The 26,416-nt window shown below is 43.2% G+C and overlaps 1 protein-coding gene and 1 pseudogene across 1 annotated transcript in view; both read right to left on the bottom strand.

Annotated features, from left to right (window-relative positions):
* Zyg11b (zyg-11 family member B, cell cycle regulator) overlaps positions 1-16,384 on the bottom strand; it is a 55,888-nt gene extending 39,504 nt beyond the window's left edge. Inside the window, exon 1 of the mRNA XM_028786157.1 lies at positions 16,295-16,384. Coding sequence (XP_028641990.1) covers positions 16,295-16,324 — 30 coding nt within the window. The 5' untranslated portion in view covers positions 16,325-16,384. The remainder of the gene's footprint in view (positions 1-16,294) is intronic.
* On the bottom strand, positions 7,974-8,447 carry LOC114637855 (annotated as a pseudogene).
* Positions 16,385-26,416: the final 10,032 nt, after the last annotated feature.

The following is a 26,416-nucleotide window of genomic DNA, read 5'->3' as shown; positions in this document are numbered from 1 at the left end:
AAAACCAAAAAAAAAAAAAAAAAAAAAAATTACAGATATTATGAACTACTGGACAAAATGGGGGGGTATTTGTGTTTTTGTGCTGGGGCTCAAACCCAAGTCTTTTGCTTGTTTGTTTGTCTGAGATAGAGCTCACTAAATATCCCATACAAATTTGAACTCAGAGAGATCCCCCTGTCTCTGCTTCTCTGAGTACTGAAATTAAAGGCACCATAATACCTGGCCTAACTAAACCCAGGGTCTTGTTTCGTCCACACTACTCGAGTGCTCTATTGCTAAGCTACATCCTCAGCTGCTTTACTTTAAAAGAAATAATTGATTACTATTCAGAAACTCCTAGATGCCAAGTGAAAAAGCAGGTAAAGCAAGTTTTCTACATTTATCACTTCAAAACCTAGCCAATATGGCAAGTTGTTGTGTGCTAAAGGGCAAGGAGGTAGAGTTCTATTTTAAAAAGACCAAGATCTCAAATGGAAATAAATCTCTGGCCTCCTTCTTTGCTCATGTTATAAAGCTATTCTAGAAACAAAAGTTTAGGTCAGTAATCACTGCGCACTTAGGGCTCATGCGGATCGGTAACAGAGACGCCTTGGCACTGTTTCTCTCTTAGCTACAAGCTTGAGTTTTGAATATAGTTCACGGATACAGGTTTAATAATATAAAGTGCAGTTCCGGGCTTAGAGTCTCCTGGCTTTGCTACTTACTAACCTTTGTAGTCCAAGGACAAGCAATCCGAGTTTCCTGATCTGAAAAGGTGAAGCTAGACTACCTTGACTATCTCATAAGGCAGTAGTAAGGAATCTATGGAATGTGGGTGAAAACCAGTTCTAAAATACTAAAGTAAGCTAAGTGTCATGGCACATACTTATAATCCCAGCACTGTGAGACAGAAGGACTGCAAATTCAAGACCACCCTGGGCAACACTGCAGGTTCAAAGCCAGCTACTACATAGTGAGAGTGGCTCTCCAAAAAAAATAAAAAATAAATCAGAGGTTGTCTATGTAGCAGCATGGAAGAGCATGTTCCTAGTATAAAGAAGGCCCTGGATCCAATTCCTAGCACTGCAATACGATTAAATGCTCCACTATTTGAGCCGAGGATAGAGCTCAGTGGGAAGGATTTGTCTAGCACTCCTAAGGACCTGGGTCTGATCCTCAGCATTGCAAAGTCTAAGCAACCAACCAAGACCCTCACATCATTAGCAAACCTGAGCGCCAAGGAAACAAGGGTCCTTCCTATGAAAGTTGGTCAGAGCTAAAAAGTCAATTTTACACAAAATTTAAGCTCTTTTACAGTACTTGCCTTTAATTTGCTAACATTTACTACCCTGTAAGAAACAAAAGAGCCAGTCCTGTAATCTCAGCATTTGGGAGGTAAAGACAGAGTGATCAGTTTAAGGCCAGCATGGGCTACATAAAAGCCTAACCCATAAAACCAGTAATAATAATTCTTAAGTGGAAGTACAGAGACATGATTGTCCAAAGATTAAGACGATGGGAATGACTGACACTGAAAAACTAACAATGTCAAAACGTGTTTTAAATGTCCATAGAAAGGAGCCTACAAGCTGGGCCCAGTGGCACTCATCTGCAGCCCTCACTGCTGGGCAGTCTGAGTCCCGTGAGTGCAGGAGTTGATTGTAGCCTGGACAACATAAAAGGAACATGTCTTTAAAGAAGAGAAGCGGGCCTGGAGACATGATGGTTCAGCAGTTAACACTGGAGAAATCTCCCAGCCCTATATTACGTGCAGACACGTGTACATGTACATCTATACACATAAAGATATTACGTGCAGACACGTGTACACGTACATCTATACACATAAATAAAGATATTACGTGCAGACACGTGTACATGTACATCTATACACATAAATAAAGATATTACGTGCAGACACGTGTACATGTACATCTATACACATAAATAAAGATATTACATGCAGACACGTGTACATGTACATCTATACACATAAATAAAGATATATCTTTAAAAAACTAAAAAAGGGGGCAGTGCGCAGGATGTTAAAATGAATAAATTTAAAAAATTAAATTAAAAAAACCTAAAACTAAAGGGAGGTGGTATGGAGGTAAATAAGGAAATAAAGAGAAAGGAAAGAGCATTAAATAGGCTTTAAAATGCTAGAGGACTAAAAAGTGTTTAGCCAGAAGTTCAAGGTCATATTTAGTATGTTGAGCCGACTCAGGCTCTGGAAGGCGCTGTCCATCTAAGCCTTAATCCCAAAGTATTTTCCATAAAGTGGAAGGACAATAAAAAAGAAAACAAAGTATCTTTATATAAAACTAAATAAAAAGAATTTCATTTTCTACAGGGCTACTCCCACAAATTACAGACAAATGACTTGCAAATATTTCTATAAAGGGGCTTGGCTTCATAATTCTTCTAAGACTCACACACAGCTTTCTCCCTAACTCTTCCTGTTAAACACAATATCTGTGCTAGGTCAAAGTGCCAACAAGTTAGCAAAGGAAGCGTACCTGGTCTAGTACTTTCTATCATCAGACACTTCCCCTAAGAACCGGAGCTCAACTTTCCTTTTTCCTCTTTCACAACTCACACAGTGAACATCACTGTATGCAATCCTCTACAAATCACACAGATTTGTTCACACAACATTTTTCTACTGTGTCATGTACTAAGTGCTTAACACACTAAGCAGAAAAAAAGACATTACAGTCCCCACTGCAAACAGTTCACAACTTGGAGAGACAACCAGGTTCATTAGCATGGCACCATAAAATAAGTGTTACAATGAAGTGGAAACTTAAGGGTTCTTTGGAGAGTCAGTTGTGTTGGATGGTGTTCTGCTGGGGCAAACATGTGAAGGAGTGTTTCCTGAAGTGGACACAGGTGAAAGACTAAGGCAGACTCGTGAAGGAACATTTCACTGAAGCAGACACAGGAGAGAGGATGTTCTGCTTAAAGCAAGCATGTGTGAAAGGACACGTGATGAGTCTTTGCTAATGACAGACATGTATTGGTCCACCTTACATTGCATAGCTGAGCTCCATTTGTCAGACTCCATAAAGAGAAACGCATCAAAAAACTTCTGGTGGTGTGCTGTATTTTCTTGCTGCTTCTCCAGACTCAGGCTGATTGGCAGAGTGATATCAGCTGAGACAAACACATGTGCTGAGGCAGACCCAGAGGACACGTGAGGTTTGGAGGGTATAAAGAAGACTCACTTGGCTTGCTTACAGAGCTAGCTGTGCAATGCTGGTGGGTCTTGAGTTTTCACTGATCTTCGCTTCACTGAGCGAGAACTTCTGGTGTCCCTCCAGGTCCCTCCTGCTGACTAGAGCCAAGGGTGAGGGCTGGCTGTCTCTGCTAGGTCACTGCTGATTCATGTTTGCTATTCCAACTCTACCAAACTGGACTGCTGGTGTATCTCTGAAGTGTTTGCAAGTGGATCCAGCTGCTACTGCTAATCTGTGAACTAAACTGCCTATTTCCAGAAAATACAGACAGGAGTTGCTCCAAAGAACCTTTCTAAGCAGGTCCACTTCCCTCGTATCCTTTCTTTTCTACTTACTACCTCTGTTGGGTGGTGGGCTAAAAGGGAGGTTAAAGCATTTAAGAACCATCATTAAAAATAGGTTTCGAGCCGGGCGGTGGTGGTGCACGCCTTTAATCCCAGTACTTGGGAGGCAGAGGCAGGCGGATTTCTGAGTTCGAGGCTAGCCTGGTATACAGAGTGAGTTCCAGGACAGCCCAGACTATAAAGAGAAACTGTCTCAAAAAACAAAACAATAATAATGATAATAATAATAGGTTTTTAAAAAAATTAAAGTTACACTACAATGTGGAAGGGAACAAGCCATATTAACTAAGGATTTCACAGTGGAAGTAAGGCTTAAGGGGATACCTGACAGTTTAATATTAACAACTGGAACATCACTCTAGATAAAAAGAACATAGTAAATTTTGTGACTAGAACTTAGAAGCAAAGAACTAGAATTATACACAAGGGTCCAGTGTTGTGGTACCATGCGCAATACTTTGTTCAACTATTTGCTGAATCCTACCACACATGAAACACTATCAAACACCAAGTTACTCCTTTGTAAACCCGCTGCGTCTGATGTAAACAGATCACATCCTAGCTTGTGCAATACAATGTGTGGTTGGAAAAGCCATGAGATCAAGCTGCGGGACCCAGCCCACAGGTTTCATGTGGATCAGAGGAGTCCACAAATTTACACGTATCCTCTGCTACAATACCAGCACTTGAGAGGTGAAGGGAAGAGGACCAGGAGTTCAGCTGTCCTTGGTTACATAAAGAATTCAAGTCCAGCCTGGGCTATGTGAGACCTTATCTCCAGAGAGTAGTGGGGAAGAGGTTGAGGGGTGCTAGCAAGATGGCTGAGCAGTTAAAGACACTTGCTGTGTAAGACTGAGACCAGAAGTTGGGCGGTGTGGCACATGCCTTTGATCCCAGCACTTGGGAGGCAGAGGCAGGCAGCTTTCTGAGTTCGAGGCCAGCCTGGTCTACAGAGTAAGTTCCAGGACAGCCAGGGCTACACAGAGAAACCGTGTCTTGAAGGAAAAAAAAAAAAAAAAAAAAAGACTGAGACCAGGGATGTCTCCCTGGAGCCCAGATAGAGGTAGATGGAGAGACTGACTTCATGAAGTTGTCCTCTGACTTCCACATCCACACTATAGTATATATGTACCCCAATAATAAATGAAATAGTGTTTTAAAGAAAATGTATAGAATCAAGTGTCATTCAACAACATTACTTAATTCCTACTAGCTTTTCATCCTACTCACAATGAAGTAGATTTTCTTGAAAGTTGTCATGTTTCTTGAAGGTTTTCAGTGACAAAAGATATATATTCTTGGGATCCACTGCCTCAGAAAACAGCAGGGAAGAACAACAAAATCTGAGCAGGAAAGACAACATCTCATTCTTATTTTCCTTTTTCACATTTGTGTTCACATGCAGAAGTGTACATGTGTGCAGACACATGTGTGTGTTTGTATGCATAAAAGCCCAAGGCTGGTTAGCAGGAGTCTTCCTCAAATGGTCTCCACCTTATTCTTTAAGCAGGGTCTCCTGTCAAGCCTAGAGCTCACTGATAAGACTAATACGATTAGCCAGACTGCTGTGGGGATCTTCTGTCCTCTCTCTTTTGAGGCTGGGATTACAGGTGAGCCATCACACTCACCCAGCACTTATGTGGGTTCTAGGAATCCAAACTGGTCCTCTTGCTTACATGCCAAGTGTTCTAAGGACTGAGCTTTTCCCAGTCTTTCACTCTTTCTACCTTTTCAGTTACTGTAGGATAATTTTATAGGCCTAACAGTCTTCATCACAATTAATATAAAAGCATCACTGGCAGCACAGCTTGCCAATGAAAATGTGCGTGCATGCGTGCATGCGTGTGTGTGTCTGGACAGAGGTTAACATTGAGTGTCTTCCTTGATCCCTCCTCTTCATCTTATGTTTGGAGACAGGGTTCTCACTAACAAACAAGCCTAACAAACATCAACTTGCAGGTTGGGTGGTAGTGGCACAGGCCTTTAATCTCAGCATGTAGGAAGCAGAGGAAGGTGGATCTCTAAGTTCAAAGCCAACCTGGTCTACAGAACAAGTTCCAGGACAGCCAGGGCTGTTACCCAAAGAAATCCTACCTCAAAAAACAAAGACACCACAAAACAGCCATCAACTTGTTAGACTGGCTGGTCAATAAGCTTCGGGGGATCTGCCCATCTCCTCCCATAGGGACCAGGGTTACAACCCAAAGTACCATGCCCAGCTATTGACATGGGTGCTAAGTACCTGAACTCAAGCCCCCATGCTTACACAGCAGACCCTTTCCCCACTAAGCCATCTTCCCAGCTCCCAAAGAAATATTTAAATGCTAAAAGCATATATATTCTCCTTCAAAATACTTTATGAAAGATATTTATCAGTATAAATCAAGGGCCACAAAACTTTTGTACCTATCCTTTGGAAACAGTGTGTTGTTTTTAGAGGTAGGGACTCACTATGTATCTCTGGCCATCCTGGATCTCTATTGAAGACCAAGGATCAAACTCATAGACATCTGTCTGCCTACGCATCCCTAGCACTGGGGTTAAAGGTGCGTGCTACTACACCTACCAAAACCTTTGGGTTTGGTTGGTTTTAATGTTTGTTTTTTAAAAGAAGTATTTATTTTATATATAGGAGTACACTGTAGCTGCCTTCAGAAGAGGGTATCAGATCCTATTACAGATGGCTGTGAGCCACCATGTGGTAGCTGGGAATTGAACTCGAGACCTATGAAAGCGCAGTCAGTGCTCTTAACTCCTGAGCCATCTCTCCAGCCTGGGTTTTATTGTTCTGGGGGCAGGCGTGTACCATCACACCTGGTTTATTAAGTGCTAGGAAGTCTAGCTCAAAACTTCCTCCAGGTTAGGCAAGCACTCTTCCAACTAACCCACATCAGCCTGTTATTATTGTTGGGTATTCTGCATGGTATATGGAGTAGAGATGTCTGTGCCACGTCTCTCCTTTCACCTTTACATGGGTTCCTGGGATCAAACACAGATTTCCAAGCTTGCATGGCAAGTGCCTTCACCAGCTAAGTCTTACCAGACAGTGTTGTTATTAGAAAAAGCTCTTATTATGTAGCCCTGGCTTGCCTAGAACTCGCCATGAGTCCCAGGGACTGGACTGAGGTCATCGGGCTCAGTGGCAAGTACCCTTACTTAATGAATCCTCTTACTGTCTCTTTCTTAGAAATCTTTTTTCCTTTCCTTAAACTCATATTCAATAAAACTCCATTTAAAAAAAAAAAATCCCACTTAAGTCCACCCCCTTATTTATTTATTTTTTAAAAAGTCTCTCACTGAGTCTAGAGCCCACCCACTCACACAGATGCCATTGCCAGAAAGGCCCAGGGATCCTCCCACCTCCGCTTCCCCAGGACCAGTATAGCAGGTGCTTGCCATGCTGTCCAGCTTTTCAGATGAAGAAAAGAAGAAAAAAGAAAGAAAAAGAAAAAAGAGGGGCTGGAGAGATGGCTCAGCAGTTAAGAGCACTGACTTCCAAGTCCCAAGTTCAATTCCCAGCAACCACATGGTGGCTCACAACCATCTGTAATGGGATCCAATGCCCTCTTCTAGTGTGTCTGAAGATAGTTACAGTATACTCATATATATATATATAAAATTTTAAAAAAGAAAAAAGAAAAAGGAAAAGAAGTCCCAGGCAATAGCCCAGTGGTTAAGAGTACTCACTGCTTTTCTAAATACCTGAGTTTGGTTTCCTAGTACCTATACTGAGCAGCTCACAACCACCAGTAACTGTAACTCCAGGGAATCTGCACACCTTCTTCTGACCTCCTCGGGCCCCTGTGCACACCCTGTTCCTCTATTTCAAATAAACAAAAGCTAAATAAATAATTTTAAAAAACACTGTTGCTGGGCAGTGGTGGCGCACACCTTTGATCCCAGCACTTGTGAGGCAGAGACAGGTGAATTTCTTGAGTTCAAGGCCAGCCTGGTCTACAGAGTAAGTTCCAGGACAGCCAGAGCTACACAGAGAAACCCTGTCTCGAAAAACCAAAAAAGAAAAAAAAAAAAAAAAAAAAGACCACTGTTAAGCTGGGTGGTGGTGGAGTGCATCCTCATCTTAGCACATGGGAGAGGCAGGTAGGTAGATCTTTGTGTTTCAGGACAGCCAGGGCTAAGAGAATATTGTTAAAATTATCCTTAGCTTCCCTATATGTGTGATTTATCTGTACATTTTTACAGGATGATTAATACTTCAAATAATCTATACTCAGCTATTATAGGACAATAAAGATGTTATCAGCAATCCATGAGACAAGAACATGGCTCTGAGGTAGAACACCTGCCTTGGAACAAAGGTGAGTTTACTATTCTTTTTTTTGGATGAACATTCACTTTAATGAGAACGGTTCCCTCAGTAAGTGCATCTGTGAGCTGAAGCTGTGTGACATCAGGACTTTGCTTCCTGCTCCACAGGTTTCAGATGACGCTGCATGACCTCCCCAGCGCTCGAGGCACGTGCTGGACATGGTCTCTTCTGTGAGAGTCCCTGGGGCAGCTGCAGGGGCTGGATGCGTACCAAGCGCTTAACCACTTTCAGCTTTGCATTCACCGATGGGATGTTCTTGTGAATTTGAGGGCTGTGTGCCTTCTGTAGTCCAAGCATCTTGATTATATCTTTTTCCCAGTATGAACGCCTCTTTGTACTTCTTATTCTTATAACAATGTGCAATTTACGAGGGTTCTGGGGGTCCCCACCATATTTTTCATGATCTTCAGGCCTAGGCTGAAACACTTTATCTGGAATTCTTGATCGGTAAATGTGTGACGAATCCATTCTGTACCAATGAGAGTCTGCACCTTTCTTCACAGTCTGTAGTCTACCTGGAGGCTTCTAAAATACTGAGGGCAGAAACCAAGCCATAAGTATGATAATTCTTCTCTTTAGAGGTTGCGAACGCTACGTCCACTCCGAACATCCCCAAAGCCAGAAGGACGAGTTTAATATTCAATGTTACAAAACATTTTTTTTTTAATTTTTATTTTGAGACACGGTCTCACTGTGTAGCTCTGGCTGGCCTAGAACTCAATATGTTGACCATGCTTGTCTCAAATTCACACAAATTCCTGTCTGCCTCTGCCTCCAAGAGTGCTATGTGCCCATGTGCCCAGCTACCAAAAAAAAAAAAAAAATCTTTAAAAGCAAACAAAAATTTAGTAAAGTTAGGAAACGCTAATACTCTCTAATGCATGACTTCTGCATAAACGCTAATGAATATAAGACTTTAGTAAAATTATCAGTTGTTGTTTTGTGGGCCTGGGGAGTCTAACACCAGGCCTTACACATACTGACCAAGTACTCTAATGCTCTAAGACTGAGCGACACTCCAAACCTTGATTTTTTTTTTTTTTTGAGACATGGTTCACTACATAGTCCAGACTGACCTGAAACTCAAAATCCTCTTGTACCTTCCAAATGCCGGAATTAAAGGTGTACTATTTTTTATAATTTAATAAATCCCTAAAGGCAGTTTATAAGAAACTGAGAATTAGTAAGCAAAATTCTAACAGTATTAGCGATCTACCCTCCTCGCCAATGCCACAGTGAGGTCACTACAGAAAATTCACTTAGCCAAAAAGTGGTATGCTAGATCCTTGCAATTTATTCTTCTTACACGCTTTCCTCCAATTTTAATCACTAAGTAAAGACACTTGCTGAAAGACTTACAACCTTTGTCCCTAAGGTCCTGAGTTTGGTTCCTGAGTTCAATCCCCAGCCCCAACGGTGGGAGGAAAGGACTACTGTAAGCTGTCATTTAACTTACAGACACACACTTAACACACGAATAAATAAACAATATAATTTTTAAAAAAGTGATTTCGCCGGGCGGTGGTGGCGCACGCCTTTAATCCCAGCACTTGGGAGGCAGAAGCAGGCAGATTTCTGAGTTTGAGACCAGCCTGGTCTACAGAGTGAGCACCAGGACAGCCAGAACTCACAGAGAAACCCTGTCTCGAAAAACAAAAAAACAAACAAACAAAAAAAAAAAAAGTCATTTCAATGAATTGCTATTATAACATGCTAAGAGTGAGAGTTTATACACTTTCCTCAACTGAACAAAGGCTGTCCCCATTCCATACCATGTTTCATAATTTATCTCTCTCTCTCTCTCTTTTTTTTTTTGTTTTTTTGTTTTTTGTTTTTTTGAGACAGGGCTTTTCTGGGTAGCCCTGCCTGTCCTGGAACTCACTCGGTAGACCAGGCTGACCTCAAACTCAGAAATCCACCTGCCTTTGCCTCCCAAGTGCTGGGATTAAAGGGGTGTGCCACCACTGCCTGGCTCATAATTTATCTCAAATGTAACACTACTCCACAGTCTTTCCACCTGGGTACAGTGGCCTGCACCTGTAGTCCTAGCACTTACGAGAGCGTGAGGCAGAGGATCACCTGAGTCTACTATTTTCAGTCTAGCCTGGACAATACAGCAAGAACCCATCTTAAAAAGGTAGCAAACAACAACAAGCTTTTCAAGATAGCAGGGCTCTTAACATGACTCAAGGTCTCCTCAGTCTGATCATAGATGTTTGTTTGTTTCATCTAGCATACCCTCACTGCCAAACTCAATTTCTGGAACATACTCTACTTAACATGCCCTTAAGTGACTTTTGTTATTTTGTTTTGCTTTTTGAAAGAGGGTCTTCTGTAGCATACACTGACCTAAAAATGACCAAAAATGACTTTGAACTCCTGATCCTCTGCTGTCATCTGAGACTAAGGCATGCACCAATCCCCAGCTCCTCCCCTTACTAGTCTCTCTTACCCACTTCCCACGAACCCCCTTCCTCTTCCTCATCAGCCCCTCTTCTATTTTCATGTCAGGGAAGGCCAGGACCCATGAGCTTCTCTCTTCTCCATGGCAGATGTCCTGATTATCCCAATCCTGAATAGATCTTGTACCTCAGGTACTCAGAGCTAGCATGAGCTTAGGAACACAGAAGCTGTTCTGGATCCTCCCGTCTCTGCCCTGTTTCCATTCAGCATTTTCTGTAGTCCTAACTTTTCTCATCATAGTGCCAGAGCTACCTGACAAAAACAGCTAAAGGGAAGGATTTATTCTGGCTCACAGTCATCTATTCCTCCATGGTGGGAGTGGCATGTCAGTGAAAGCGAGGCAGTTGGTTACTTCCCACTAATCCCACCAGCAGTTGGGCAGCAGAGGGCTAAGGCCTGAGCCAGGTCAGTTAACCTCAAACACAAGAGCACGTGGAAGACACTTCACATTCAAGCTACTATATTGTTATTTCTAACGTATTTTAAATTATGTGTGTCCATCTGTGAATATGAGGTTGTGAGTGCAAGTGCCTAGAGCAGCCAGAGGCCAGGAAAGGGCATCACATCCTCTGGAGCTGGAGTTACAAAGACTGAGCCATAAGATGTGGATTCTAAGGACCAAACTCAGGTCCTCTGAAGCACTCAAAAGCATTCTGAACCATTAAGTGATTTCTTCCCAGTATCCTTTAAGGAATTATACTTTTAGTTTTGTTTGGCCCTCCCTCCACTCTCTCTATCCCCCATTCACTATCTTTCTTCCTCCCAATATCCCTTCTTCTTTTTCTTTTTTTTTTCTGTTTGTTTTTTTTTTTTTTTTTTTTTTTTTTTTTTTTTTTTTTTTTTTTTTTTGAGACAGGGTTTCTCTGTGTAGTCCTGGCTGTCCTGGAACTCACCCTGTAGACCAGGCTGGCCTCGAACTCAGAGATCCGCCTGCCTCTGCCTCCCAAGTGCTGGGATTAAAGGCATGCACCACCACCGCCCGGCTCCCTTCTTCTTTTTTAAGATTTATTTTTATCTCTAATTACGTATGTAAGTGTGATTGTGTGGATGTAAATGTTGGTGTCTATAGAGACCAGAGGTTACAGTAGTTGTGAGCCACCCAATATGGGTGTTGGGCATTGAACTTGAGTCCACTGGAAGAACATCAAGTGCTCTTCACCACCCTATTCCCTCGAGCGGTTTTTGTTTTTGAGATAGGGTCTTCCTATGTAGTTCTGACTGCCCTGGAACTCGGTATGCAGACCACACTGGCCATGAACTCAAAGAAATCCTCTTGCCTCTGCCTCCTGAGTGCTAGGATTAACTGTAACCAAAGTGCCTATACAATATTGTCCAGCTCTTAGCTGCTGGCCAAAACCCATCTCTGCATCAATGTTGTATACTCTGAAGATGAGACAGACTCTAACCAATAGTAACAGCTAGAATTACAAGAAGATAGCTCCTGAGATACATTCTGTGAGCTGCTAACAGAGATGGGTGTGGCCCAGGAGTTTTTGTTGTTATTTTGTTTTTCATCTTTTGAGGAGTAGGCAGGACCATCAGGATTTCCCTGAATCTCTTGGAAAGTCAAATGCACATGTGTTTGTTCCTAACTATACTAGTCTCTTCACAACAAAACTCTCATAATTTAATTCCTCAATTCTCGCTGGGCAGTGGTGGCGCACGCCTTTAATCCCAGCACTTGGGAGGCAGAGGGAGGCAGATTTCTGAGTTCGAGGCCACCCTGATCTACAGAGTGAGTTCCAGGACAGCCAGGGCTACACAGAGAAACCCTGTCTCGAAAAACAAAAAAACAAAAAAAGAAAGAAAAAGAAAACAAAACAAACAAACACAAAAATTCCTCAATTCTCCACTTGAAACAAGGATCCTCTCCAAAGCCACCCCAGACTATCACTTCCCATGATGGTGCCATGTCTGTCTTAGCACATTTTTAAGTATGCTAAAACCATTCACATTTAAAACTACTCTACATACATAAAGATATGAGAAGGCAGGGGCCACACCTGTTTTGCAGTCTACCATATTCCCAGTGCAAACACAGTCAGATGGCACTCCAGAAATATTGTTGGATGAGTGAAAGGTCAGGGCTCATCTTAAATATGAAGTATCAGCATTACAAGAGTTCCTGAGGGAAACACAATTCTCAGGCTCAACCCAAACTTAATAAATCAACTCTAGAGGTAGGCAGCCCAGCAAGCCCTCCCTGACTCACAGTAAACTTTGAGAACCTCTGCCTTAAATATATCAAGTATTCAAAATGTACCATAACACTTGAAAAATATATAATACAAAGCTTTGTAACAATCACCCAATTATTTACTAAATATATTAAACTACTGTGCAAGAAAAATAAAAAAGTAGCCCCTGCTAGTAATCTCCAGCTCACAATGGGCCAGTGTTCTCCCTCTTCACCCTTCCCACATACTTGCTGTGTATACATATTTAACAAGCAAGAACAAACTCTAGTTAGTTGAATATGAAGTTTAAAACACAATAATGCCCAATTATCTGCTGTGGTCTGAATGTGTTTCTCCCAAATTCACATGTTGAATACCTATTCTAGCCTGTAAGATGATGTGTAAGGAGGCGGGGCCTTTGGAAAAGTGGCTAGATCAACTAGGCAGAACTGTCTGAATGAGACTAGTGCTTTCATATAAAAGAACCCCAGGGAACAGCCTTACTCCTCCATCACAGGAGATACAGGGAAAACATGCCATCTACGAACCAGGCTAAAAATTCCCTCTAGACACTGGGCATGGTGGTGCATGCCAGCACTCAGAAGGCTTGTGGCAGTAAGACACCCTTCAGCCAGTACTACATGACAAGCTAGAGCTATGTAACAAGACTATCTTAAACAAAAAAGGGGGACTCGGGATGTCTCTGCTGACAGAGTCCTTGCCTAACATGCACAAGGGTCTGGGTTCAATATACAGCTCTACATAAACTAGGTACTGTGGCACAGACCTAAAACCTCAGCACTAGAGAGGCTGAGGCAGGTGGATCAGGAGTTCAAGACCATCCTCCACTACAGAGTGAGTTTTAAACCAGCCTGTATTGAGGCTTTGTTGTGGGGGGGTAGAAAAAAAGGAGGGGCTGGGGAAATGATAGTATAAATGCCGTCCCTGAAAGCATAAGGATCCTCAGTCCACACACAAAAACGCTCAGTATGGCAACATGTGCCTGTAGCCCTGGTGCTGGAACGCAGGGACAGGCAGACTCCTGGAGCCCACTGACCAGGGCAGTCTAGTCAAACGGACAAGTTTCAGAGTCAGTAAATGATCCTGTCTCAACAATTACATACATAATGGGAGTTGGAGAGATGGCTCAGCAGTTAAGCACACTTGCTGCTCTTTCAAAGAACCAAGGCTCAATTCCCAATAACCAAATAATGGCTTACAATCATGCATAACTCCAGTTCCAAGGGGCCTGACACCCTCTTCTGACCTCCACAGGCACCAGGCACACATATAGTACACATCATATACACAGGCAAGTCACTGATACATAACTTTAAAAACCCCCAAAATTAAAAAAAAACCCTCTGGCCTCCACATAGATACACATGCATGCATACATACACATGTACATGAGCATGTATATACATACATGTGTGTGTGTGTATGTACACACACACACTTGAAGAAAAAAAAAGTCCCTTTCAGACAATGAATGTGCTGGTCCCTGTCCCTGGATTTTCTATGCTCCAAAGCTGATAAAAAATTTTTGTTTATAAGCTAGCCAGCTGATGGTATTTTGTTATAACAACCTAAACAGACTAAGACAATATCTTTCTCACCACATTTCCTATAACACATCCTATTTCTTCCATCCTTCCAAGTAGTAAATACATAATCCTTCTCTACAAATCTTTTTTCCCCCAGAGACACAGTTTTTCTGTGTAGTCCTGGCTCTTCTGGAACTCTGCAGACCAAGCTGACTCCAGGGATCCATCCAACTGCCTCTGTCCCCCCAGTGCTGGGACTAAAGGAGCACCCAACTTTCACAACATATCTTAAATTTCTTCCTATTCACACTTAACATGAAGTTTTCTTCTTTCCCAAATGAGCCATAAATTCTACTCATGTTTTAGCCCCAGCTCAGATGACTCCTCTGACCCCCAATCCTCTCCGTACACTCATTCAGTCTCGGTGGAAAGGCCTGCATTTCCAAAAGTCTACCAGCCTGGTGTCTTCTCCAGCAAAATCGCTCTCTAGTCTGAAAAGAGTCATCACTACATCTTTTTTTGTTGTTTGTTTGTTTGTTTTGTTTTTTTCGAGACAGGGTTTCTCTGTGTAGCCCTGGCTGTCCTGGAACTCACTCTGTAGACCAGGCTGGCCTCGAACTCAGAGATCCTCCTGCCTCTGCCTCCCGAGTGCTGGGATTAAAGGCATGTGACACCACCGCCCGGCTCTTCACTACATCTTACTCTACTCCTTTCTGCACCAGAAGATGCTTCAACTCACCCTGAGTAATCTGCCAAGTGCTTCAGATTTCAGCGGCAGACTGCATTTGTCAGGTGGGAAATGGTCATAAATCAAATCATTCAAGTGTCTACTTGACCTGGGCACTGGCAATAAAGGAAATTAAGTAAGGCCCAGTTGTTTTCAGACTCTAAGGCTCCTTGGGAAGGAACAGATCAGCATACAGTGACAGGGATACAAGTGAGAGGCAGTCACTGGGGAAAAACAATGGAGGAACAGAGTCTTTCCTGGTTAAATGACCAGACAGTAAGTTATCTTCCTAAAAATCAGATGGAGGGAAATACAACCTAGGAAACTATGATTAGCAAAATGTTTTTGACTAGAATATATTATTCCTCCCAGAGATCAAAATTTAGCTTATTGTATATGATGGAACAATGCTTTCAATATATACACTGCAAAACACGGGTAACTCACTTAAAAAGGGACTGTAGTCACAGCCATTTTGAAGCAGAGGAAAGGACAGAAAGGGCAGAACAAATGCAACCTTTAGAAGGAAGGTACTCGAAAGACTGTCACAATCTGACTGCCAAGCTGAGATTCAGACCTCAAATGCCCTTGGTCTCTGCCTAAAAAAAAAAAACAAATCATGTGCTCTGAGCAACAACTGTCAAGCCTGCAAATTACAAAAGATTTTTTAATTTCCCAGACAGTAACTCCACATGAAAACACATTCAAAATAAAAATCTCACAACCTTTTTGGCTATCTCTGTCAAAAGGCCTGATCGCATAAGGCTACAAGATGTACTCGTAACACACCTCACTAGGTTTTTGAAATAAACTCAGGTTTAGGTAGTAAAGCTTCCAGACTATTCTTCCATACCGCCAATCTCCCCTCTCTTCCCCACTCCAAAACAGAAAGGGGAAAGAAAGGCTACAAATCTGTACGTGCCCGCCCAACAGCTCCCGGGAAGCAATTGCTTTCAAATTGCTCCTGCTTAGCCCCCTGAAGCCTGCAGAAGGAAATGGGGACAGATACAGATGTGTGAGCCGGCGACGGAGGACATCCGACATGGGGCAGAGGAAATGCGGATGGTCGAGGACCATGGGGAAGAGGGGGCGCCGGAGATAAAATGGTGAAGGGGGGTCGAGGGGGGAAAGGAAGCAAAGTGCGGGAACGAAAAGTGTGGAGCGGGGGGAGGGAGGGGGTAACTAAAGACCATAGAGGAGAAAGGTAAAATGGTTGAGGAGAAAGGGGAGGGTTAAGGACGCGGAAGGGGGACGAGGAGAAGACGAAGGAGGCTGTCACCGGGGGACAAAAGGGTGTCACCGGAGAGGAGGGAAATTAAGGGATGTCTCCTAAAGAGGTTTGCTTCTACTGGTGGATGGGGAACGCGAGCGGGAGAACACAGAGGACGAGGGTGCAGGAAGAAGGGTGAGACCGCTGCCCGGCGACCTCCGGCCACACTGCGGGGGGGGGGGGAGTCGGGAGGGGGGCGGAAGGCCGCGCTAGCTCACCATGGCTGCGTGGGCCTGGTCCTCTGGCATGCAGCCTCGGTCCTGCGTGCGGTGGCAGGCCGAGCCCGAGCCCGCCGCTAAGATCAGCCGGCGCGGGGGCTCCAGGAGGCTCGGGTCAGGCAGCGGCTCCGGGCTGGGCCCAGGCCTCGGCCTCGTTCTTCTGAACTACAGCAACCCTGCCGCAGCCTGACCGAAACACAGACTCCGCCTCACTCGCCGCGCCGGCTGCGCCCCGCCCCGCCCCGCGAGGTCCCGCCCCTCTCGCCAAGCCTACCGCGCCCTGCCCCCTGGAAGTCCCGCCCCTCTCCCCGTGCCAGTCTCTCCCCGCCCCCAGGTGGTCCCGCCCCCTGCAGACTCCGCCCTGTCCTAGCGTAGACTCCCTTTGCGGAACGCCAGCCCTTAAAGGGGCCAACGACTTCTCACAAGGATATAGTTTTTCTGCTTGGAAGAGCTTTAAACATTAACACCAGGAGACTGCAGTGCTTACCCTCATTCTTCAAAATTTAACTTCTGATTCATAGTCATTAATTTTTGTTGTCATCGTTCTTAGTGATTTTAGCATTCTGTTACATGATTTCGTTGTATTGTTTTTGTTTTGTTTTGTTGAGACAGAGTCCCTCTGCATAGCATATGTTAGGCCAGTGTTCTGCCTGCCACTGAGTCACATCCTCGGGCCCCACAATCACAGTTTTGACTATGGAACTTTCCCTCTTTCACCTGTTTTTCTTGTTCACTCTCTAATACTCCAACTTTCAACTTACTCAAGAGACCTAAAAGCCCCTGCCCTTTCCCCTTCCTTTCATTATTCCTCACAGTTCTTTCAGCATCTCATTTTAAAAGTCCATTTAGGGCCTGTTGCCCATGATGAAAATCATTCCCAGTATTCACTTTCTTTCTCCATCTCTTCTCTCTTTCCTTTTTACTATTAAAAAGAACTCCAGGGACTGGAAGATGGCTCAGCAGCTAAGAGCACTGACTGCTCTTCCAGAGGACCCAGGTTCAGTTCCCAGCACCTACATGGAGGCTCAAAACCACAACTGCAATTCCAGAGAATCTGACACCTTCTTCAAGCCTCTAAGGGCACCAGGCACACACATGGCACATATAAAACACTCATACACATAAAATAAGTTAAAACATGTTTTAAAGCTCTTATCCTGAGCCTGCAGTGAAGCCACAGCTCAGGGGAAACTCCAAAGCATACTGTCAGTTTGAATGCTTCTCCTTGTTTGATCTTATTGTTCAGATGATGCTTGGCTAACCTGTACTTTTCCACCCTCTAGATAGCTAATTCAAGCCCTCTTCTCAGGCCTCCCATACTTCCTTCCTCGTGTCCATTCAACTAATAATTTTTGCTTTCAAATCACTGACAAATTAAGTGGACAAAAGAGAACATCTATATAAGTTTCCATCACTGACTACCTGTAACTCCACTTCTATTCTTTTTCCTTTCTGTAGCCCAGGCTAGCCTTGAATTTACTAGGCAGTCCAGGTTTGCTTCAACTCTGCATTTCTCTCCTGTGGTGGTTTGAATAGGCATGGCCCCCATTGACTCCTGTGTTTGAATGCTTGCCCACAGGGTATGGCGATATTAGGAGATGGGGCCTTGTTACAGGAAGTATGTCACTATTTCTCCAGAGCACGCACTTCTGGAGACCTAATCCCCGGGCCTTTTGCCACCGGGCCATCTTCCATTTTCATCACTTTCAAGTGTACAGTTCTGGCAGCCTTAAGTACTGGTGTAGCCATTGCCAAACAGGCGCTCCCAGAAGGCTGCCACTTGATTGCTTCCACCTTGTTTGTGGTACTGGGAATTAACCACAAGGTTTTGCACATGCTGTGTAAGTGTCCTCCTCTTGGGCAACATCCTCAGCTGTTCAGACTCTGCTGCTCTTGCAAAACTGAATGTCTATGCCCGGATTCTTTGTTACCGTCCCTTGGCAAGCGCTGTGCTACCTTTTTATCGAGGTTGCTGTATTGCTGGATATTAAGTTGATGGTCTCACACAGGCTTTGCAAGCTCTCTGCCACTGAGACACACCCAAAGCTAGCATAGACTTGTTTTTTTAATCTCTGTGAACTTGATTGCTCTAGTGTTGAGGTTCAGTCTGTTGCTGTGTATTGCAATGCTAGATTCTGTACTGGAAGGTCTCCTAGCCCAGGAGTGGATTATCACCGTTACTAGCTTTTGTTGTGCAAACCTTGTTCTTTAACTTAATGCTATTGGTTAAATAAAAAATGGTACAGCCAAATCACTGAGAGGATTAGAGGCAGGCAGGTTTTGAGTTACCTGGTTGATGGTTGCAGAGAGAGAGAGAGAGGACAAGAACAAGAGAAGAAAGAGAGAGAGAGAAGAGAGAGAGAGAGAGAGAGAGAGAGAGAGAGAGGAGAAGGAAGAAGAGTAGGAAGCCGCCATGAGAAGAGATGGCCAAGAGAAACAGCAAGTATTTGGGGTACACTGCTGGGGAAGTAGCCAGGCCAGCAGTTAGAAAAGTAGATTAGGGGTTACAACCCAGTAATTGTCAAAATCAAATAGAATAACCATAGTCTGTGACTCATTCATCTTAAAATAGACAGGGATAAGTTTAAATTAGTTCAACTACACTGTAGGTCAGGTGTATGTATGTGTCCAGGGATTGAGACCCAGGCAGGTCAGACATGCTACGCAAGTGTTCCACCATTGAGCAAGTCCAGCCCATATGGTAATGATGTTTTGGGTTTTTTTTTTTTTTTTTTTGAGACTGGGTCTTACTATGTAACGCTGGCTGGCCTGGAGCTCACTATAAAGACAAAGCAGGCCTCTAACTCACAGAGATCCCGTCTACTTCTGCATCAAAAGTGAAATTAAAATTGTGTACTGCTACAGTCTGTCATATATATATATACATATATATATATATATATATATATATATATATATATATATGAATGATATATATCCTTTGGAAGCAGCTTCCTTCATCATATGGAACCCAGAGATCAAACTTAGAAGCAAGCTTAGAAGCAAGGCAAGCACTCCACCACTGATCTCACCGGTGCTCTCTCTCCTCTCTCAGCTTTGTTGGGGGATCCTGAGGAAGGGGTGTTTAGGAGCAGCAAAAGACTGACTCAAAATCAAATTGTGGGTGCAAGCTGACAGCCTTGAAGTCTACTACAGACGGCTCCCTACAAAGCTTTCTGCAGATAACTCCTCTGTAGTCTGCTTGAGATAGCTCTCTGCTCGAGACAACTCTCTCTTGCTAGAAAAATTTCTAAAAACTTTCTGGATAGTTCATGGGTTTTCTGACCAAAATCATAAAAAAAAAAAAAACTGCTATTAAAAAAAAGTGGTTGGTTTGTCTTTGTTTCTTTGTTCCTTTTTTTCTTTTTTTTTTTTTTTTTTTTTTTTTGGTTTTTCGAGACAGGGTTTCTCTGTGTAGTTCTGGCTGTCCTGGAACTCACTCTGTAGACCAGGCTGGCCTCGAACTCAGAAATCCGCCTGCCTCTGCCTCCCAAGTGCTGGGATTAAAGGTGTGCGCCACTGCTGCCCGGCAAGTTCTTAGATTTTCTAGAAAAAATTCTAAAAGAGCTGTGTTAGTGTTGGACTCTAAGATCCAAAACCAGGGGACATGCTCCCCCAGAAACACTCACGGACAGGATTCGCTGAAATAACATGAGATTTATTGAGGATAAGATGATAACCAGTATACTGGGATTCCCCTGTACACAGACAAGAGGAACCCCAAAGTTGGGAGCAGTTTTTATACAGAGTTCACGAGGGCAACCACAAAGGCTGACCTTCCCACATCTGGTCTCCAGGTGACTCAGATTCGCACATTATTTTTATGACAGTGAGTGTCTTCTATTTGCCCAGGTTTATTACATTAAGGGCCCAGCTTCCTGACCACCTCCCATCCTAGGCTCCTCTCCTACAATGTGTCTATGTGCTCTGGGCCTTTCTCACCTGCAGGTGGGTTCCCTCCTCTGTGGTCTGAGGAATGTTAATCAGCCTTTCCTTTCTTCCTCTGAATGTTAATCCAGCAACTGTCCTCTGACTGAGGAATGTGCTCCTTCTGGAATGTGCCCTGGGACAGTGGGATTTTTTTCAATTTTAAGTTCAAACCGAGACCCGAAAGTCCTACATTAGCTCTCTAAGTAATTCTTGGGATTTCCAGTCATGGTCAGAAATCCATAGAAAAAGTTCTAAAAGAGCTATGAAACATTTGAAAAGAGCTGTGTTAGCTGGGCAGTGGTGGCACATACCTTTAATCCCAGCACTTGGGAGGCAGAGACAGGTGGATTTCTAAGTTCGAGGCCAGCCTGGTCTACAGAGTGAGTTCCAGGACAGCTAGAACTACACAGAGAAACCCTATCTCAAAAAAAAAAAAAAAAAAAAAAAAAAAAGCTGTGTTCACTCTTCATGGATTTTCTGACCAAAATCAGAAATCTTGCTTTAAAAAAAAAAAATTCTAAAGCAGCTATGTTCATTTTCCAGAGATCTCCAGACAGCTCAGCTCTTGCTAGAAAACATTCTGAAAATAGAACTGCTATAGATCTCTGTTGGCTCCTGTCATGCAGACTAAAAGTCCAGTCTTTTATTTGCATATCAATTCAGTCATTTACACCAGGTTCCCTCTTGACCATCCTACATATCAGCATTCCATGACCTTAGCCCTTGACTCTTAGGAAAAGGACAGCAAGTATATTTTTTCTCTTAACACTGCAAATTAATTCTGCCTGTCTTTGTAAGCACAGACAATAACCTAGCTGGGTAGGATCCCATCCTGAGATTGCCATTCCAGCTATGCTTGAACCTAAATTCAATCTGTCCCAGACTGACCTTGAACTCAGGAATCTGCCTGCCTTTGTATCTTTCTGACAAACTGGCTCATAGTGCAGCTACCTCTGTTTTTTTAAGTATGTGAAGCTCCTTATACAATTTATATTGCATCCTTATATTTTTGCATAGTTGAGAAATTTTATATATATATATATATAATTCTCTGTGTATCCCTGGCTGTCCTGGAACTCACTCTGTAGACCAGGCTGGCCTCAAACTCAGAAATCTGCCTGCCTCTGCCTCCCAAGTGCTGGGATTAAAGGTGTGCGCCACCACTGCCCGGCGAGAAATTATATATTTTTTAACTCATGTTTACAGTGTTCTTTCCCACAGCCTTATGGTCTGTTCTGAAGTTCTCATCATTTACCATTTTGCTGAGACATTAGACACACTCCTGGACTTGTGCTGTCTCTGATTGTCATGAAGTAATTAACCTTGGCAGACGGTACATTCCCCAATAACCTTAGCAGGGAGAATATTTCCCAAAGGAGGAACATGAAGTAAAACATATATTATTTAATACAAACAAGCCTCATGCCCAGCAACCATTAACAATTGTAGAGAACCACACCTTGCTTGCTCTGTTGCAGAGGCAAGAAACCATGTCACACCATCCCTCCTACATGGCCAAACAGGACTCAGTAGGCTGCTAAGCAAGTTCTAGGCCAGCCTAGTCTATAAAAAGCCAAGACCTTATCTCAAATAAATAAATAGCCAAGTATGATGTCACGCTCCTTTAGTTCCAGGATTTAGGAGGCAGAAACAGTGAGATCCTTGTAAATTCCAGGGCAGATTGATATATACCATGAGTTCTAGACAGGTTGGGGATACACAGTAAGATCTTGTCTGAAAATCTGGACAGTGATGGCACAGGTCTTTAGATGCAGAAGCAGGAAGATCTCTGAGTTCAAGACTAGCCTGGTCTACAGAGCTAGAGACCCTGTCTTGAAAAACAAAAACAAAAATTAAACAACAATAATCTTGTCTGAAAACAACAACAAAAAGTGGAGCATGGAGCTAGAGTTGATAGGTAGTCAGTGAAACAAATTAGGAAGTCCAAAAATATAACCAATATACATGGAAATATAACATGAGCAAGATAGAGTATCAGCCAGGCATGGTGGCTCATGCCTTTAATGTCAGCACTCAGGATGCAGAGGCAGGTAGATCTCTGTGAGTCTGAGGCCAGCCTAGTCAACAAAGCCGGTGAGGGATAGCCAGGGCTGTTACACAGAGAAACTTTGTCTTGAAAAAAACAAAACAAACAAAAAGATAGGATATCAAATCAGTAAGAAAAGGAAAGGGTGAGATTGTATTTGGTGTTGCAATAAGAAGTTAGTTACCTAGAAATTTTTTACATGAATCTATACAACATACTTTTCAGCAAAATAAACTGAAATTAAAGAAGAAACTGGAATAAAAAATATTGGGAGAAATGTTTCATAATTTCAACATGAAGGAAGTACTTTTAAATATAAAACAAAACCTAATGCTATTCAAATGGGGAACGGGGAGACAATTCATGGGTTAAGAGCTCACACTGCTACTATGGAGACCTGAGTTCCCAGCACTCCTGTGAGGCAGCTCACAGTGCCTGTATCACCTGCTCCAGGGGATCTCCTCCTCAGGACTCCAAGGGAACCCACGTGCACTTGTGTATGCCTGCACACCTATACATAGTTAAAAAATAAAATAAATCTTTAGAAAAATGCCACAAAAGAAAGGATTGATACGTTTAGAATTGTTGTGGGGTATCCACCAGAGAAAGCTGCTTGGTCATGGGTTTAAGCCAATGGAAAGACTACCTTACCTGGCTGGCAGCTACACTGAATATTTGGGATCCCAGTGTAGCCCCAGCTTTTCTCAGCATGAGCCTTTAAGCCCAGAAACCATGTTCTGGGTTGACATACTTCAGTTAACAAGAACAGTTAGCCAGAAGCAGTACTACAGAAGCTAAAAAGCAAGGTTAATACATTTAGAGACTTTCCCAGAACTTTGGACTTTTATGGATTTAATGGATTCAGTCTATTTTGGGGATGCGGGGGGTGGGGGGTGAGGCAGGTGGTGCTATCTACACGATGAGTTTTATCACCTGAGTTTTATGGTACTTCCATCATGGAGTCAGTTGTACTAAGGTCTGGGGACCTGTTACAGTGTATAGAAATAAAAGTCTATTAGACAAAGGGCAACATACAGGGAGGCAGGAAACAAATGACTACATGTATACTTGCATTTCATATCTTAGAAAGATGGGGACTTTCACATTTATATACAGAACTTAATTCAATAAAAACAAAACCCAACAGGTATAATGGGCAGAAAATATGAATTGATAGAAAAAGAAATAGAGGGGCTAGTGAAACGTTTCAGTAGTTGAAGGCCCCACTGTGCCAGGCACTTCAGTTTCAACCACTAGGACCTTCAAAGTGAAAGAAGAGAACTGACTCCCACAAGCTGTCCTCTGACCTCCATATGTGTGCCATGGCACACATGCCTACACATACGTGTACATACAATACAAGAAAATAACAGAAAGTAAATATAGTAGGACATGCTTATAGTCCTAATATTCAAGAGGCGAAGGCAGGAAGGTCGTAAGTTCAAGGCCAACCTAGGATTCATAGTGAGGTGTATCTCATAAAACCAAAATTAAACACCAAGCATATTGGTACACAACTTTGACCCTGGCACTCAGGAGACAAGAGAAGACAGAGGCAGATGGATCTCTTATTTCAAGGCTGGCCTGGTCTACAGAACAAATTTCAAGACACCCAGGATTACGCAGAGAAACTCTTGTCTCAGAAAAGAAAAAGCGAGGGCAGAGGCCCAAGCCTGAAATTCCAACACATGGAAGGTTACAGCAGGAAGATCAGGAGTACAAGGTCATCCTTAGCTACAACTCAAGTTCAAGGACAACCTGCTACATGAGACCATCTCAAAAAAGAAATAAAAGAAAAAGAAAGTTAGTGTAGTCTGCTGTAACCCCCAGGAAATCCAGAACAAAAGTGGTTTGTGGGAGGCCAGAACTGTCAAGGATAGATAGAAGAGTTTGCTCCAGGTGTAAAACAAAACAAAACAAAACAAAACAAAGCGACCCTCTTTTTTTTTTTTTCTATTAAGGCTGTTAGTTCTACAAGGATCAGTATTCCCTGAACCTCCCCGCTTCCCTTTGTGCCTGTTAGCCCATCTCCCTAGTGTGTGAAGTCAAACTCACTCTAATAGGATGAGATACTACTTAAGTTAGGGAATAAAGACAGATGCCTGCTCTGGGTTCTGGCCACATCTTTTTTTACAAGAAGAAATGGTCTTGACTATAACAGGGCCCGAGACCTTAGTTAGGTCTTATTGACTATAACAGGGCCCCGGCTCTTACTTAGGTTTTATTGTTATGAAGAGACACCATGACCATGGCAGCTCGTGTAATAAAAGCATCCCATTGGGGCTGGCTTACAGTTTCAGAGGTGTATCCATACATCATGACAGGAAGCATGGTGGCACGTAAGCAGACATGGTGCTGGTGAAGGAGCAGAGAGTTCTACACCTTGAATTGCAGGCAGCAGAAGGAGAGTGAGACACTGGGCCCAACTTAAGCATCTGAAACCTCAAAGCCCAGCCCCAGTAACAGACTTCCTCCACCAAAGCCACATCCACTCCACCAAGGCAACACCTCCTAGTAGTGCCACTTCCAACTCATGAGTCTATAGGGGCCATTCCTATTCAAACCACCACAAGGTGGTAATTCACAAGGAGCCCCAGATCACACATCTTCCTCTCCCAGGTCTCTTAGGTTGTATCCTAGAGGTCAGAGCTGCGGTTGTTGTCTGACAAAGATGAGTAGGTGATGCCTACTCTTGGCCCACATCATCTGCCAGGGTCTCCCTGTCTCTTCCTGGATGACATTTTTGGCCTCACTCAGGCAGAAGAACACTACCTCCTTCTGCTTCTTTACTTTCTCTGAAAACTTGTGCACTTTGACATCACTGAATACATCTCTGACACTATCAGAGACAACTATCCCAAAGATCCTGTTTCCAGATGCCAAAAGGAGAGCCACAGAAGACCACAGCCACTTCAGCTGCTGGAGGGATTCAACTGAACCTTAAGCTGTATTCCAGAGTGAAACAGGCTCTAAACAATACTACCTGAATATCATAGGTGAGATTTAACCATAATCAGGTTAAGACCAATTAGTAGTTTGGTATAATAAAAGAATTCAGAAGTTTTGAGAGCACAGAACACTGGATTAAACATTAACATTAATTTCTAAAAATGAGGAGGAAAGTATACTGGAGAATTATCACTGGATTTAATTTTAACAAACAAACAAACAAACAAACAAACAAACATGCTTTGAATCCTTTCTTCATCAAAATGAGCACAGCTTTCCCATAATATCAGAAAGTTTATTTTAATTGTTCTGAAGCAATTTTGTTAAGCTGTTGTAGAAAACTATTTCTTCACGTAAGTTATAAGCTCTGTTTGCCAGAGGAGTTTCACTGTGGTCACCAATATTGTGATAAGTAGCCCCTTATCTGGTTCTAATTAACCCAGTAAGAATACATAGGAGGTTCACATCTGTAATCCCAGCACTTTCCAGGCTGAGACAAGAGAATTACTGTGAGTTCCAGACCAGTCTGGGTTACATAGCACCCGGCCAGGCAAGACGAGATAACAAGACCAGGTATAGTGGCACAGACCTTTAATTCCAGCACTCGGGAGCCCAGATTGCACATCTCCTGGACCATCAAGTCACAGCATCATCACATGACCTGGTGGCCCAGAGCCCGGGTAAAGCTGTGGATCTGTGAACCGGTGAGCCTGAAGCTGGATGGGTCCTGCTTTACAAGGGAGCAGAATGGAGTTCATAGACAGGGCTTGGTGCCGTGCACAACCACAGTCGATGACAGCCCTGAACTCCTTTTTCTCCCTCAGGGTAACAAGTTGGGTGGAAAATGTTTCCAACTTTATCTTTGGACTCCTCTAGATTAGGGTTTCTTTTCTTCTTCTTTTTTTTTTTAAAATGCTTTTTACTTATGAATAAGTATATGTCTGCCTATGAGGACAGAGGTTAACAAGCCACCCAGAGCCAGGGTTACAGACAGTTGTAAGCTTGCCTGAGAAGTGTGGTGGGAATTGAACTTGGGTCCTTTACAAGAAGACTGTGTGCCTTTCATCACTGAGCCATCTCTCCAGCCTCTAGATCAGGATTTCTCAAAACTTTTCCACTCCCAACCTTCTCTTACGTGACCCCAGGTCTACAGCTATATATAATAATATACAAACAAAGCATCTGGCAGCCGGGCG

The sequence above is a fragment of the Grammomys surdaster genome, unplaced genomic scaffold (assembly GCF_004785775.1).
Source record: "Grammomys surdaster isolate TR1022 unplaced genomic scaffold, NIH_TR_1.0 100, whole genome shotgun sequence".
NCBI classification, from domain to species: Eukaryota; Metazoa; Chordata; class Mammalia; order Rodentia; family Muridae; genus Grammomys; species Grammomys surdaster.
This window is presented reverse-complemented; position numbering and strand designations above follow the sequence as displayed.